At 59.5% G+C, this 15605-nt stretch overlaps 8 protein-coding genes across 8 annotated transcripts; 5 read left to right on the top strand and 3 right to left on the bottom strand.

The window, feature by feature from the left end:
• Positions 1-193: 193 nt before the first annotated feature.
• Positions 194-1599, top strand: HRG_05092 (ATPase family associated with various cellular activities (AAA) domain-containing protein; the record flags this gene model as incomplete). Its single annotated transcript, XM_044863563.1, has 3 exons — positions 194-813; positions 876-1326; positions 1378-1599. 3 exons carry the CDS (start codon positions 194-196, stop codon positions 1597-1599), a joined length of 1293 nt encoding a protein of 430 aa, XP_044722177.1.
• Positions 1600-2357: 758 nt separating this feature from the next.
• Positions 2358-4472, top strand: HRG_05091 (ribosomal RNA adenine dimethylase domain-containing protein; the record flags this gene model as incomplete). The annotated part of the gene is made up of 2 exons (XM_044863562.1): positions 2358-2862; positions 2920-4472. The coding sequence occupies 2 exons, from the start codon at positions 2358-2360 to the stop codon at positions 4470-4472; spliced, it is 2058 nt and encodes a 685-aa protein (XP_044722176.1).
• Positions 4473-4897: 425 nt separating this feature from the next.
• HRG_05090 (uncharacterized protein) lies at positions 4898-5864 on the top strand (the record flags this gene model as incomplete). Its single annotated transcript, XM_044863561.1, has 2 exons — positions 4898-5414; positions 5521-5864. 2 exons carry the CDS (start codon positions 4898-4900, stop codon positions 5862-5864), a joined length of 861 nt encoding a protein of 286 aa, XP_044722175.1.
• Positions 5865-6287: 423 nt separating this feature from the next.
• On the bottom strand, positions 6288-8324 carry HRG_05089 (glycosyl transferase family 90 domain-containing protein; the record flags this gene model as incomplete). The annotated part of the gene is made up of 4 exons (XM_044863560.1): positions 6288-6764; positions 6819-7393; positions 7463-7529; positions 7572-8324. The coding sequence occupies 4 exons, from the start codon at positions 8322-8324 to the stop codon at positions 6288-6290; spliced, it is 1872 nt and encodes a 623-aa protein (XP_044722174.1).
• A 1398-nt stretch (positions 8325-9722) lies between these two features.
• Positions 9723-10528, top strand: HRG_05088 (DASH complex subunit spc34 domain-containing protein; the record flags this gene model as incomplete). Its single annotated transcript, XM_044863559.1, has 2 exons — positions 9723-9787; positions 9844-10528. The coding sequence occupies 2 exons, from the start codon at positions 9723-9725 to the stop codon at positions 10526-10528; spliced, it is 750 nt and encodes a 249-aa protein (XP_044722173.1).
• A 59-nt stretch (positions 10529-10587) lies between these two features.
• Positions 10588-11313, bottom strand: HRG_05087 (DSBA-like thioredoxin domain-containing protein; the record flags this gene model as incomplete). Its single annotated transcript, XM_044863558.1, has 1 exon — positions 10588-11313. The coding sequence occupies one exon, from the start codon at positions 11311-11313 to the stop codon at positions 10588-10590; it is 726 nt and encodes a 241-aa protein (XP_044722172.1).
• A 671-nt stretch (positions 11314-11984) lies between these two features.
• On the bottom strand, positions 11985-13241 carry HRG_05086 (ring finger domain-containing protein; the record flags this gene model as incomplete). Its single annotated transcript, XM_044863557.1, has 1 exon — positions 11985-13241. The coding sequence occupies one exon, from the start codon at positions 13239-13241 to the stop codon at positions 11985-11987; it is 1257 nt and encodes a 418-aa protein (XP_044722171.1).
• A 477-nt stretch (positions 13242-13718) lies between these two features.
• HRG_05085 (DNA replication and checkpoint protein) lies at positions 13719-15184 on the top strand (the record flags this gene model as incomplete). Its single annotated transcript, XM_044863556.1, has 3 exons — positions 13719-13860; positions 13920-13945; positions 13991-15184. The coding sequence occupies 3 exons, from the start codon at positions 13719-13721 to the stop codon at positions 15182-15184; spliced, it is 1362 nt and encodes a 453-aa protein (XP_044722170.1).
• Positions 15185-15605: the final 421 nt, after the last annotated feature.

The following is a 15605-nucleotide window of genomic DNA, read 5'->3' as shown; positions in this document are numbered from 1 at the left end:
TGATGTCCACTCGCCGCCACATCAACATCGAACCGTCTGCCTCACGCCGAGCAGCATCGCCTCTCTGCCCTCTTCGCCTCGGCCAATCCTCTTTTTGACCCTGCGATTTGGGCCTGCTATCACCAAAGGCTCGCTACCCCCCCGCGGCCCCTTTCCCATCCGCCAACCACGACCTAGGCGGGCAGGCTTCGACATGTCGACCAACTTTCGCGACCGGGCCATCGCCGAGGTCCAAAAGGCCATCGCCGCGGACCACAACAAGGAGTATCAAAAGGCCTTTGATCTCTACATGTCGTCGATGGAGCTCTGGGTAAAGGCGCTCAAGTGGGAGAAGAACAAGGCACTCAAGGCCACCATGCAAGAAAAGATGGCCACCTACCTCGATCGCGCCGAGAAGCTCAAGCAGTTCCTTCAGTCCGAGGTCGACAACAACGCAAACGGCGGCAAGGCCCTGATGGGAGTCAATGGCTCCAGCACGGGCAAGAGCAAGGGCGTCGCCGAGGACGACGACAGCAAGAAGCTCCGCAACGCGCTCTCTGGCGCCATCTTGCAGGAGAGGCCAAACGTCCGGTGGGAGGATATCGCGGGGCTCGAGGGCGCCAAGGAGACTCTGAAGGAGGCCGTGGTGCTGCCCATAAAGTTTCCAAACTTGTTTCAAGGCAAGAGACAGGCGTGGAAGGGCATCCTGCTCTACGGCCCCCCCGGCACTGGTAAAAGCTACCTCGCAAAGGCAGTGGCCACGGAGGCAAACAGCACCTTTTTCAGCATCAGCAGTTCCGACTTGGTGAGCAAATGGATGGGCGAAAGCGAACGGTAAGCAGATCACCAAGGGCCAAGGTGTTGAACTCGCTGCTGAACACTGCATTTCTCGCCAGGCTCGTCAAGCTCCTGTTTTCAATGGCTAGGGAAAACAAGCCGTCGGTAATTTTCATTGACGAAATCGATGCTCTATGCGGCCCTCGCGGCGAAGGCGAGTCGGAAGCTTCTCGCCGTATAAAGACGGAAATTCTCGTTCAGATGGATGGCGTCGGCAACGACAGCAAGGGGATCCTCGTGCTTGGAGCAACAAACATCCCCTGGCAACTCGATGCCGCCATCCGCCGGCGGTTCCAGCGACGAGTTCACATTGGGCTCCCGGACGTCAATGGCCGGGCAAGGATGTTCAAGCTCGCCATTGGCGACACCGACACTGCCCTGCAAGCCAACGACTTCAACGTCCTGGCCTCCAAGTCTGACGGTTTCTCGGGCAGCGACATCAGCAACGTGGTTCAGCATGCCCTGATGCGCCCTGTTCGCAAGATTCTGCAGGCCACGCACTTCAAGCCGGTTCGTGGTAGCCCACGCACCGCGTGCAGCTCGGTACTGACAACGGCACAGGTCATGAAAGATGGAAAGCGGATGCTTACACCATGTTCGCCTGGCGATGCCCAAAACATTGAAATGACGTACGACGACGTCAACGCGGACGAGCTGCTTGCCCCTGATGTCATGCTAAAGGATTTCGAAATGGCGCTGGAGGATTCGCATCCTACGGTGGCCAAGGGGGATGTCGACAGACAGATTGAGTGGACAAATGAGTTTGGCAGCGAGGGCGCCTGACGGCGGCTTCTCTGTCTTTCTGCGACGATGTGGTATGACGGCGTCTTGAGGAGTTCATCTTGGGCATCTGGGCGAGCTACCGTATGCACGTTGGTTCTCGGGAGCGGCGTCGGTAGCCTCTGTTTACTCGCGTGCTGGGGAAACATATCGGGAAGTAGGCAACGGTTTGAAGACAAGATTTGCGGCCTGGACCGTCGTTGTTTTGCACTTCTTGAGCAAAGTTCATGTTGAGGCCTCACCAAGCAGCTGCTTCAGTTTCAAGCACGACTCCTATACATTTCGTGACAGCAGTGATGGAATGACGATGGTTCCTGTATCGTCATGATCCGAGCATAGCTGCCAAAGGCGTCTATTCACCACATGAGCAGAAGCAGATGCCAATCCAGCTCATGGGGACTGCTGGGGGCCCTCCTAGAAAACAGTCAAGGTACAGGGTAAGCCTTGGCGTGTCATGGGCCAAGCGCCGTCTATCGCGGCACCGCGAAACTGCCGGGCGGTCTGAACTGGCAATAATTCCGTCGTACTATTATTTCCTGATCAAAAGCCGCTTTGCGCTACTACCAGGACGTCACCAGCGGAACAGCTATGTTCTCGGGCCCAACTGCCAAAACCTCATGTTGGCAAGTCTCCGAAATGGGCATGCGACCTTTGCAAGGCTGGCCTGTCGGCCAATCGCGGCCCAGCAGATCCGAGCGAAGGCGACGGCAAAGACGACGGTAAAGCCGACGGTGAAGAGGACGAGAAAGGCGACAGCAACTATGGCAACAGAGACGCCAGCAGGACCGACGGAAAGAAAGACGGAAACCCCGGCGGAAGACACGGAGGGAATCACGGCAAAACTGGCGGCGGAAGAGAGCGAAGAGACGGCAGAGGGGAAAACCATGGCAAAGAGGACGGCAAAGAGGACGGCAAAGACGCCCGCAAAGACGCCCGCAAAGACGCCCGCAAGGACGACGAAAATGAAGACGGAAGAGAAGACGGGAAAAAAGACCGTAAAGACAAAGAAAACGGCCGAGACAAACGAAGCGCAAGAGGGAGAAGAGACGGAAGAGGAAAAGCGGGCGACAGAGAAAAATGAGGCGGAAGAGGAGGAGACGAAGAAGAAAAACAAGAGGGGAGGTCCTATGCTGAATGTCAAAGGCGTCGTGGCGCGCAAACTCGACGATACAAACATTTGGAAACGCGGGCGCGCGCGCAAGGACGTCGGTGCTCCGCGCGTGGTAGACCCGCGCAGGGTCAACATTGTGAGCTCGAGCCTCTGCGGTAAGATTCGCCGGATGCCCCTGTCCTAAGCCCGAGGCTGACCAGGAGGCGCAACAGACAGCATTGTCAAGAACCTGGGCCCGTCGCTTGAGCGGCACCGAGGATGCGATCTGGTCGACTTGAACCCCGGCGTGGGCTTGTGGAGCCGGAAGCTGCACGAGTTTCTTCAGCCACGCAAGCATATTCTCATGGACCTCGACGCAGAGCTTTACAAGCCCTTTCTGTCCAAGCTCCTCAAGCAGGACAACGTTGAGCTGGTACCCAAGTCGGGCATTGTGTGGAAGGATCTGCTCGAGATGATGCACAGTCATCTGCCCGGCCAGACGGAGAGGGACAAGGACGATGTGCCAAGCCGCAACGACACGCTCCTCGTCACGGCCAACCTCTCCATGTTCCCCAAGAAGACGTTCCACGGCTTCGAGAGCGTCAGCACAATGGTCCTCTACCAGCTCCTGTCGAGCATCCGCACGTCGAGCTTGTTCCAAAAGTACGGCCTGGTCCGCATGCTCATCTGGATCAACGACGAGGACAAGAAGAGGATCCTCCCCCGCTCGCTCCCTCGGCGCAGACGCAGCGCCTTTGAGGCCGAGATTTCCTGCGAGTGGGTCCACGAGGTCGCCGGCGTAGATGTGCCCGAGAACCGATGCTCGCTGCGCGACTGGTGGGTCAGTACCGAGTCGGGATACCGGGCCGTGGAGCGCATGGCGGCGCAGGGCTTGGAGATGCCGAGCAGAAGAATGACCAAGGCCTATAAAGAGTGTATGCAAAGGCCGGAGCTCATGGGGCAGATGCTGGCTGGCGTCCATCCACCGACGCTGGAGCGCCCTTTCAAGGGGGAGCTGGAACAGCTCGAACGGGCTGAGCAGCGGCGAGGATCCAACGACGCCACGTCGAAGCGGCTGAGGATCCTGCGGTCGCGGGACAAGCTGGTGCAGGGCGAGGCTCTCCAATACCTCGAATATCTCCAGCAGTTCAGAGACATCTCACGGCTCGCAGCCTCGTCGCCGAGCGAGTTTGAAACGGCAAACGCAGAGTGGAACGAGCGAATAGGCAACCTCAAGAAGAACATGCGCACCGAGTTCAATGGCATCAAGGACAACTACATTCTCTTCCGCCAGGACCCGCCCGCCATGCTATGGGACAGGAGGGCCCTGGAGCCCCTGAGCGTGTTCCCGACCGACTTCTTCCCCAACGCACCGACGGCCCTGCTCGACATCCAGCCCAAAGCCATGCGGCCCGTCTTTCGGCAGTACGGGCCGGCGAGCTCGCGGTCCGGCGACATGTCGGACATCATGCTGCGCTTCTGGTACCAGCACACGCTCTTCCCCGTCGCCAAGGCCATGGACGGCCTCTGGGGCGGCTTCGGCGACCTCGTGGCCCAGTGCCCCAGCTTGACGGACCCGGACCGCGGCGGCTCGCCGCTGACGGGCCACGGGGCCATGGTGTCGCGCGCCATGAACGAGGAGCAGTGGGCCGAGATTGTGCAGGCCTGGATGGACTGGCCGTTTCGGCCGACGTATGTGCAGATGCTGGGCCGCATGGTGGAGGAGGCCGACGCCGACGCCGAGGAGGAGGACGGCAAGTCTGGCGCCATGGGCGTCATGTTCTGAAGCCATGGCGCAAGCGTACAGAGAGGCTCGGTCTGGCCGTGGCATGAGCGTGTGTACCATTTTTGTACTCTATAGAGGCTGGCAGGGCGTCGGCGAGGCATCTGGCGGTTGGGTAGATGGACCAAGACAAGCACATTCAACGGTATCGCAGCAAGCTCAACATTGACTTTGTCGGTACAGAAGCCACGAATGCGTCGACAGAGATTTATTCCCTCCCCTTCTTATTGTCCACTCTGTTCTTTTCCACGCTCTTTCTCACACCTCATCTTGACGAGAGGGAGCAAGGCCAGGGTGAAGCTCGTGCGCATGCCTCTTCCCCCCTGAGCGCCCGCGAGACAAGGACCGCATTGAAAAGAGGCACAATATCCACGACCCCCTTTCCGCACACCCACAACACTCCCCCCAGCTCGTCCACGACAGCCGCAATGCTCCCGCCACGCCACCTCCCCAGCACCCTCTCCCTCACGCACCTGCTACCACTCCTCCTCCTCCTCCTCCTCCTCCTCCTCTCGCACGCCGCACACGCCAACTTCCTCGACCGCTACAGCCGCTGCAAGAAGCTGTGGCACCACCTCGACCCGCGCGCCAGCGTCATCGTGCGCATCGCCGACCTCGCCGGCGCATGGCCGCTCGAGATGGCGCCGTGGGACTTTGTCGACTACGTGACGCGCGCGTGCCCGTCCGATCAGCGCGCGTGCTTCCGCCGTGCCATGGCCGTGCCGGGCACCATCATGCTCGCCGACGACCGCGCCCCCGTGCGCACCAATGTCAGCGTCACCCTCGAGGGCGTCTTTGATGTCCACCGCAGTTCTCTCTCGGGCGGTGGTCGCGATGACCTCGTGCGCATGCTGGCCTTGTTGCTGCGGCGCTTGTATAACCCCCAGCGCACCTTGTTCGCCGAGTATGAGAGTCGCAATCCCGAGACGAACAAGACCTCTGTCGGTGCGTTTGCGGTGCTTTCACCTCCTCGCTCTCCAAACACCCCCCTCCCCTTTCTCTCTCGCGTGGACGGAAGAGCAAAGCTGATGACCCGTCTGTCCTAACGCAGTATACCGCCCCATATACCACGCTCCCGCAGCCATCGGCGTCGGCGTCGGCTTCCACCCTTGGCAAGCAAAATACTGGCTCTCCATCCAAGTCGACGGCCACTCCTCCCGTCCTGCGCCCAGCGGCCAGTGCCGCTACTTCAAGGATCACGCCCTCGACGACTACTATCACGACCTGAGGACGCGCCTGAGTCGCTTGCGCCGCCTCGGCTACGTGAAGTGCCTGTGGCCTGGGGACCTGTCAGAGCCTACCTTACCGCTCGACTACGAGAGCCCAGCCGACAAGATTGTCGAGAGAGATCGGGCCGAGCTTCAGAACCGCCGTGAGAATCCAGAAGAGCAGTGAAAGAGATGTGGGAGGACCAAGCATGGCTGCGCAGCGCCAACTGAAGTGGTGGAGACAGGGCAGCATGGGGATATGAGCGAGTGGGAGTTGCGGACATATCAAACTGCCAACGGACGTGAACGTGTCAACTTTGATTTTCCCTGCGTCTCCAGAGTGTAGGAACACCAGCCCGCAGGGCCCTAATCATCCATTTATCCTCTGAAACGTCCCGACCCAACAGTAACTCCTACCTGTCCATGCCCCTGAGTGTGCTTCAACTGTCTAAGTAGGCTTGTAGGCACTCGCCCATTCTAGCTGAATGCTGGTATCAAAAGGGGTAGTTGGTGCACGCCCAAACGCCGCCGCAAGTCAATATCCAAATCAAAGACCAAAAATTGTACACGGCTTTCGGCTCTCTGGCCACTCAAGTCAAAGCCATCGGTCCTACCGTGACTCTTTCAGAGATGAATCTTTGAGGAGGTCGGCCACCCAGCCCATGGTCTCTCGTCGGTCGTCGAGGACGCGCGCATACTCGAGCAGCAGCCGCATGACGTATACCAACATGTCTTCCTTGCGGAGCACCCGCTCCGCCCACTCCTTGCCCTCGGTGGCAATCTTCTCGGCGGCGGCGTCGTGGTCGTTGCGGCCCTTGTACCCGAGGAAGTACTCCATGATGCCGTAGTAGTCGGAGAAGCGGTTGTCCATGGGTACAAAGTGCTTCCACGGCACGAGGCGGCTGTCGTGCCATTCTCGCCAGACGGTGGCCTTGATAGGCAGCGACGTCGACCGCAGGAATCCGAGGTAGCGCCCCGAGAACGAGTTGCCGTCAATGTCTGGCAGGAACTTGGAGTTGAACTGCTCAGCCATTTTGACGGCGGACTGGGGCTCAAAGTAAAAGTCGGTATAGTTGCAGCCCCCGTCCTGTGGGGGGTCGCAGAAGAGATCGATAAAGGCAACGTCGGAAAACTCGGCGACCCATTCGCCCAGCTTGCCATGCTGTGCCGGGTTCACGTGGTACTCGTCGCTGGGCAGGACAAAGTTCTCGGCTCTCGCCTTGCCCGACTCGACCAGCCCGATCTTGGTCCCGTTGCCCATGGACACGAAGCGATGGCGCTGAAAGCCTCTCCAGTTGGTCTCACGGTTCTTGCCACCAGTGGCAACGCCGCGCCAGACGATCGTATTGTTCTTGTCGGCCCAGCGAGCGCCACGAGCGCCGCCGCCAGTGAAGCGCTCCTCCTCGCTCCAGTACATGGGCGCGGGCAGGAGGATTTCGTTGTTGACCGTGAGCTTGGAGCCGCCAAACATGGGGAACATGATTTTGGTCGCGCTAGTGGAAATGGGCTCGATGAGGATGCCCTCGAGACCCTGTAGATCCGGCTGGTGGCAGAGCTCGTTGGACTTGGTGTAGTTGGCAACGTAGCCTTCGTGAAGATGTTGAGCGGCGTACTTGTTGCAGATGACGGGAGGATCGGCGAACGACTCCTGCAGGGGGGCTTCGCGAGCGGGACTGTCTGGGGAGCAACCGCGGCGGGCAACGGACCAGTACGGCTCTTTGCACATGTTAGCTCTTCGGACGCCCGTGCACAGTCTGATGCAGTTTTGGGAATCAGTCGACTCACTGGTACCCTCCCACTCTATCTTGGGGACCTTGACGCCCAGCTCGTCCGTCTGGGGAGCCGGGAGCGTCTGGAACGTAGACACGACAGTTTTGGCGTCGGGCAGCTTGACCGTCTTGGCTGCCTTTTCCATGTACCCGTTGATGTCCTCCCAAGGAACGACAAGTCTGGGCTCGTCCATGGCGTTCAAGGCAATGTCCATGTCGGGGAGACCGTGCTCAATCTCCTTGATCATCTCGAGCCATATCTTTGTCCAGAACCAGTCTGATGCGGCCGAGGCATTGCCCTTTCGAATATTGATTGTCATCTCAGCCTGGCTGGCTCGGCGCCGCATATCCAAGGGTTCCATGCCCCAGAACGGCTCGATGTCGTGGTGAATCTGGTCAAAGAAGTCCTCGACCAGGACGACGTTGTGCGAGCGAGCAAACTCGTGCCACTTGTCGAAGCCCGGGGGAGGGTGGCGACCGCGGCGCTTGCGGTATGCCTCGGCAGCCTGCTCTACCGTCTTGGACTCTTTGGACATGAGCTCGGCAAAGGAGTGCTGGGCATCGTATATCAACTTGTCGATGGGGTGGTGATGCTGATCGGGGTTGACTGGCAGCGGGGCCTTGGGCTCGTCGGCGGAAGGCTGATGCTTTAACATGGGCCGGTGAGGTTTTGACGCAATCTTTTCAAATGCCAACCCCGGATTCAGAGACGTGTCGTGCAAGGGGCGGCGCAATATGGCGGAGGAGACGTATATGTCGCGAGAGCTGCGGTGCAAAGAGAAGAAGGCGACGAGGAGCAGGACGGAGACGACAAGGTATCGGACAAAGCCCGAAGGCCTTCGCGGAAACGGGCCTGGGGATAGCATCTTCTTGACCATGTTGGAGGATTGCCCGCGGACTGGGCAGGGGGGAGGAGGTTGGAGGCTCGAGGTGAGGAAGATGCGTCGGAGCGGTCGCAGGTGGCGACGGGAATGGCCGGTGGTCGGGGAATAAGGGGCGCTAGCTGGTCTAGACGGCGCCCTCTCGCACGCAAAGGTCAGCCGTCAGGACACAGGTATGGTGTTGCATCCCAGGGCGAAGGAGAGACGAGATGGACGGCAGTGGACGGCAGTGGACAGCGGTGGCAGTTTCAGCGGTGGTCAGAGGAGGTGGCGGCGGATGGCGGCTTTACCGACTGGTGGAAAGGGGAGCTTGATATGAGTTGGCCGATGGACACCGAGGTAGGCAGGTAGGTACCCGGGCTTGCCAGGGAAGATGGGTGAGGAGCGAGGTAGCTCGGATTACATACGCCCGCAGTAAAGGGGGAGGATCGTGCACGGAGTGGAGGCCCTCGGGGAAGCTGGCGGAATAAGTAAGTTAACAATGGGAGAAAAGGGTACGGAGTCCGTGAGAATGAGATGGCCGCCAAGAAAAAGACAGAAGCCACTAAGACAGAATATCGAGACTCTCGGGTGCATCATGAGGCGGGGAGGGAACCATGACAAGGGGGTCGTGGGGCCGTTCTGCTGGTGAGGAGCCACCTGTGGGTAGGCCAAGCCGGGCGATCTGCAAACGCACAGTATGTACAGAGTACTTGGCGCAAACTCGCGAGGCCAGCAAATTCCAGTGCTCCCTGGCTGGGGGGGGGGCGCCTGAATGAATGCATTCGGGCCGCGTGTGTGCTCGGCTCTCGAGGAGACCGTTTACTTGGTCGCAAGCCACGAATCTAAATGACGACCGTTGCCGAAGCATGGTAAAAGGCAGGGAACCGTGTAGAGATTCAGAGGCAAGGAGGAAGCCTAAGAAAAGGGGCCACCTACCGACTTAGGTAGGTACCTATCTACCTTGCGGTACCTAGGTACCTAGCCTCAACGGGTGGGTACCTAGGTAGGTAGGTAGGTACCTAGGTAGGTAGGTAGGTACCTAGGTAAGGTAGGTAGGTACCTTTGCTCATGGTACCTCCGACCGACCGGCGCAGCACAATCCAAACAGCCAGCGGAGAGACTCGAAAGGCATTCACTCTGTCAGTCAACCGTCTACTCCGTAGAAATTGAGATGTATAATAATTTGCTGCCTTGCGACCGACACTCCGACTACAGCTATTCGAGATGGGGCCCTGCATCCACTAAGCCGTGCTCGAAGCGCCGTCCCTTTTCTCTCTCGCACCAAGACGCGCTGGACGCGGCCCGAATACTTTACGGGCCCGCCCCCGCGTCAAACTTTCTTCACCATCCATCTGCATCTACATGCCGCTTCACACAGCCATCTCGAGCCATCCCTCTCCCTTGACGGCCGCCATGTCTCTCCTCTCCGCCCACCTCGAACAAATCGCCTACTCCTGTCAAGGCATCGACGCCCTCCAGTACGTCGCGCATTCCAATCGCATTGCCAGCCATCCATCTCGCTGACCCACAATAGCTTCCCTCCTCCCAAGATATTCACAAACGCCCTCCTGTCCAGCCACGACATCACATGCCTCATCCGCGACACCGAAGCCCATGAGCGCGCCCTCTTCTCCGTTCCGCCGCCACCGCCCCCCTCTGCCTCCCTCCGCAGCCCCGACCTCGAGTCCCAGCCCTCCGCCAACCGCCGTCAGACCGTCTTCAATGTCGCCGAGGGCGAGGTGACGGCCGCCGGCCCCGGTCGCGGCTCCACCCACCCACGCCGCCGCACCGCCGTCGCCGCCGTCCTGGGCGGCGAGATGCACGAGCAGCTGCGCGCCGATCGCAAGGGAGACGTCGACGTCGACGTGCTGCTCCGCGGCGCCGAGAAGCTCTGCGGCGTCTATGAGCTGCCCGGCGCCCGCGAGCGCATCGCTGCCCTGCGAAGCCGCTATCGCAACGGTAAAAACACCACCGCCTACTACGAAGCAAAGGTCGCCGAGCAGGCCGAGCAGCTTGCAAGCATGAACAAGGGCTGGCTCGGCGACGACGACGACGACGAGCAGCAACACCAAGCCCCCGAGGACGAGAGCGAGCTCTGGACCGAGGCTGACTTGCGCCGAGAAGAGGACGAGGCGCGCGAGATGGAGCTCAAGAAAAAGGAGCTGCAGGCAAGGTTACTGGCCATGGACAAAGACCTCGGAGGGCTCTTGAATATGTGACGTGACCAACAGTTGACGTGCTATGATACCCCCTTTTATATAACAAGCAAAATGAGGCCTCAGAAGACGCAGCCGCTCTCTGCACCGCATACGGCACGTATGCGTCTCTCTTTCGCGGCGACGCCGTCCTCTGCCGCATCCTTGGCCGCCACGAGCTGCGCCAGAAAGCCAGACACATCCTCAGCCCCGTCCACCTCGTACGCGCCGTTGATGATGAACTTGGGCACGCCGTTCAAGCCCATGCGATACGCCTCGGCCACCTCCCGGTCAACCTGCTCACCGCCCTCGCCATCCTCGAGCCACCTCCTCGCCTCGTCACGGTCGATGCCCACCCTCGCCGCCGCAGTCTCAAGGTCATCCCAGCTCGTAATGTCGGCCCCCTCCTCGAAAAACATGCCCATGATGGCGCCCATGAGCCGGTCCGCTACGTCCAGCCCCTTGGTCACCCCCAGCTGTACCATCCGATGCGAATCGCGCGACGCGCCGATGCGGCCCGCAAACGTATAGTCAAGCCCCTCCTGCGCGCCGAGCTGCGCCATGCGCGCCTGCTTGGCCGGCAGACGGTGCGCGCCGAACCGGCCCGCCGCCGCGTCCAGGACCGACATGGACTTGGCCGGCGGGTTGCGGTCCAGCAGGTACGCGTGCCAGCGGATGGTAAAGGTCGAGGACGAGCCCCCGGGGACCGTCTTGCGGTACAGGCTGATGGCGCGGTCCAGGCGCATCTTGCCGAGGTGACAGAAGGGACATACCGTGTCAGAGATGATGGTGATGTCAAAGTGCGTCATTGCGAGCGCTGTCTTGATCGCGTGCAGGGCGAGCGGCTAATGCTGCTTGTTTATAATGGAAAACTATTGGGACGATGACGGACATTGGCTAGACATCTGGCAGTCGATGGATGAGGCATGATTGCTTATATACTGGACCTTTTACGGATCGATTGTATTCAAACGTTGAATAGGCGAAACAATAGTCGTAGCCTTGGCGTTTACGAGCTGCGCAATGCCGTTAGTGGAGTTTCGTCATCAAGCCGCGCCAACAGGCGGACTTCCGCCCACATGCGAACAGTAGCTGCGGAACAGCTCTTGCGGAGATGGCCTGGGTTCCGCAACCCAACACGACGGGCTGAAAAGTAGCAAGAGACTCAAAATCAGAACTAAATAATTACACGTCATCACGCAAATAGGACCAAGGCACCTGCCGCCCGCCTTTGTGGAAGCGGCGGCCTCAAAATTTCCTATGGACGGCGGGTCAAGTTGCTGCCATGGCGTATTCGACCCGAAGCTATTTAGACTCTAATACACGCAGAGAATATCATCTGCTATTCTAGACATCAATCGTTATCCGTCATTCGTCATTGAGATTGCCCTCTTGGGGTATCACAACCATAACATCTCGTTCTTCCAGTGCCCCAGAGACAGGAAGGGGGAAGCCTTTGCTGCTCAAATGCGATTCGGCTTCAACGCTTGGTAGGACCACAGAGATTGACGACGAAGCTAGCCAGCCGAGGGGTCTCTTCGCCATCATCTTGACGTTGACGAGTGGCGTCATCTGAAGGGACATCGCTACCAGAGTTGCGGCTACGCCGATTGTCCCGGGGAGATGCGCCAAGGTACGGGCCACGAGAAGAGACCGCATGAGATTCGTTGGCGGGTGCACTCGGCCTATTGTACCCGAGTCTCGCTGCCTCGGGGCGAACGAGGCTATCCCTCGGTCGGTAGCTGTTTCTATCGCGGTTGGTGGCGGATCGCTGCTCATGGGCGCTTCGCTCAGTCGACGCACCTCGGTCCCTGACTAGGTCGACCCCACCGCTTCTTGCCTCGGAGTTGTTAGAATACTGAGCCACGCGGTCCCAATCTTCGAGTGCCGAGTACGGGCTGCGGAGGAAGGAATGTAATTCGTGCAGGAGAAGCCTGGTGTTCTCGCGACCGAGATGGGTGGTCACGACATCCTCGACGCTTCCGTCGCTGCCTCGGAGCTCGAAGTGCTGCAACAGCCAGATGATGTGACCGAGCAGCCTCTCGACCGTTGTAGCCCGCCTCCGATCCTGGAAAGTCTGAGGGCTTTCTCCAACACAAGGCGTGATGTCGTCGGCGTCAGGGGTTGTGAGCCAGCTGAAGACTCGAAGCTCTCGGCGGAGAAATGTCTTGGCGCGTCTCTGCAGTTCATCGTCGTTGCGGAAACTGTCTCGCGTTAGTTCGCGGTAGCGAGATACTGGATTTGACCCGACATGCATCGAGTAGCGTAGACGGCGGTAGACGTCGCGCCGGAACGCTAGGCCGGCAGGCTCGTCCCTTTCCACCCTGGCTCGCCAGGGTCGTGGACCGCGAGTGTGAGAGCGAGCTCGTCCAAACTGGAGAGCAGTGTTTAGCGGTGGCTGGACTCCCCTTTGAGCATCGGCGAGTGTCATATTGGGTGGCGGTCTCATACCGAGGGGACCGTACTCGTGGGTTTGCTGCAGGTCGGCTGGTCCATGGACAGCTCTGTAAACAGGTGCTTTGCAAATGGGACACATACGGCCTGGGTTTTGAAGCAACCAGAAATGAACGCATGCGAAATGAAAGTTTCGGTGGCCACAGGGGAATAGCTGGCAAGGCTCGGCGAGAGCGTCGAGGCAGACGACGCAGCGTCCGATGTCCGCGGCGTCTTGCTCGTCCTGTCTCTGTCTCTCCAGCCGTTCTTCCCTGTCCAACACCCACGGCGGAACGGGATCCATGGCTGGACTCGAGCCCAGACGCCGGTGCTCAGCCAGCGTCGCGAAACTGGGGGCGAGATCGGCTCAGCTGGGGAGGTCGAGATGCTTCACCAAGTACGAAGGTTGAAATGTGAAGCAGGTGGGGCTTGCACGTACAGCTTTGTTTTGTTGTGGGTGCCTCTGATGGGGCTAGTCTGGCTTAGTCAGCCTGAACAGCGGCACCAGCCCTGCTGTACAGGCCAGTGAGTGTACCTGATCTGGTGGGGCTACAGGGCAGTGCCGGGGCAAGTACGTAGTGAGGGGCCAATCCCGCTACAGGGGTGGTGACGCGAACCCGACAGCTGCCCACGCGTCGTGCTAGAGTGAGACGCGTCGGGTGCGTTTATTGCCCTGAAGCACCAAGGGCTCTCAGCGCCTGTGGAGCAAGGCGCCCCAGACGCTGCATGTCCGGCACGAAAGCGATTCTTGATACTGCTGCAACTCGTGGCCGCAGCAGCCATGAACGAGGAATTAACTTTTCTTTACGAAGCAAAGGCCAAGGACCTGCGTGCGCACCTCAAGACCTGGGAGAATGACTGGGCGAGGACGCATCGTGGCAGCAAGCCGGGCCGGCAGGACATCAAGGACAACCCAGGCATTGGTAGGCCGGCTCTTCTGATAACCAAAAATTTGGGCCAGCATCTTACTGTGTTGTTACAGCCGAAAAGTACAAGGAATACAGCAAGGTACGGGATATACTCGCCGGCAAGGCGCCTGCGCCTCCGGCCAAGGACGATGAGCCCAGGTCCAAGAAGCGCAGACCCGAGCCTACACCGTCCGAGACCCCCCTCAAGCGAACCAGGCACGCCGAAACTCCCCATCGAGACCGCGCCCGAGACGACGAGCTCATGAACTCACCCGGCATCTCGAGAAAGCTCTTCAGCCCCGCCAAGGTCACATCACTAGGCCCAACGCCGCAAAAGGATGGACGAGTGCTCGGCCTCTTCGACTTGCTCGTCGAACGGGAACTCGGGACGCCGTCGCAGAAGAACAAGGATGCGGCAAAGAAGCCGGCAAGTCGATACAACATTCACGCGACGCCGAGTAAGCGCACAGGCAGCGAAAACGTGGACGGCGACGCGGAACTGGCCCGGACGCCCATGTCGGCGAGCAAGCGGCATCTTGTGAATGCGACCATGACACCGATGAAGAATCGAGGAGAGACGAGATGCGGGAGAACGCCGACGTCGGTGTCGAAGCTGCAGTTTGACACGCCGGCTTTTCTGAAGAGGAACACGCTTCCGACACTCAATGAGAATGACGCATTCGACATGCCTGCCCCGTTGAAACTGCCGCGGAAGCCACTCGTTCGCGGCCTGAGCGAGATTGTCGCCAGTCTCAGACGAGTGGAGGAAGAGACGCTCGATGACGACCTAGAAGCTCTACGCGAGGCAGAAAACGAACAAGATGGCGGGGCGCCGGTCAAGCGTCCACCACAAATGCCGACAGAACCAGACAGCCAAGCTAGGCGCCTCCCGCTCGGCGGGTTTGACGACGAGGGATTGTACGACAGTCCAGAGGAGGACAAGTCGCATCGAAACGGGAATCCGTTGGCAGTGTACAAGAAAAAGGCACCCAAGAGGACAACCAGGCGGGTCAACATCAAGCCGACGTGGAACAAGCGTCCTACGGACATGGCTGAAAGCAGCGGTAGCCTTGAGGCCGATGAAGACAGCACCTTGGGAGCGAGGCCTGATGCCGCTGGCCCGAGCGGGCAAGTTGAAGGGCTGTTGGATGACCAAGATTTCCAAGACGTCAATCCAACGAGAAAGCCCAAGGCAAAGGCGGCAAAGGAGGGCCCTATCAAGAAGACGGTGAGAAAGGTCAACGAGCTGGCGCACGCCAACTTCCAGAGGCTCAAGCTACGCAACTCGGGAGCAAAGGGGGGGCCGGGACACAACAGTCGCTTCCGCCGGCGGCGTTGACAGACCAGACTGGTCTGTCGCGAGTCTGTCGCGGGGCTGCGACGGGGTCTGAGTCATTTGGAAGTGCACCTGAACGGTCGATCATTGTTATTCAAGCGTGCATATTGCGGAGTTTGGGGCTTTGGGTGCTCCGTGACAGCCGCGGACGGGGCTCGAGATGATGAAGTTATGACAATCCACACAAACTCATGAAGGAGCTTGAATGGCAATCGTGGCAACTGCCTCAGCAACTGGCATGTCCTTAAGAGGAAAGGCGGATGCGATGCGCACCAATCAGCTGCGTGTGTGAATGGATGTACCCGCGATTGTACCTCGAGACTCCTCCTCGCCAACTGCCCGAAAATCCAGCTGGCATCTTCGGCAGATTTTCCCTCCTATTTTTCGTCCTCGTTTGGTTATTGTAGCTGGTAGTCACATTCAT

The sequence above is a fragment of the Hirsutella rhossiliensis genome (assembly GCF_020360975.1).
Source record: "Hirsutella rhossiliensis strain HR02 chromosome Unknown scaffold00004, whole genome shotgun sequence".
NCBI classification, from domain to species: Eukaryota; Fungi; Ascomycota; class Sordariomycetes; order Hypocreales; family Ophiocordycipitaceae; genus Hirsutella; species Hirsutella rhossiliensis.
This window is presented reverse-complemented; position numbering and strand designations above follow the sequence as displayed.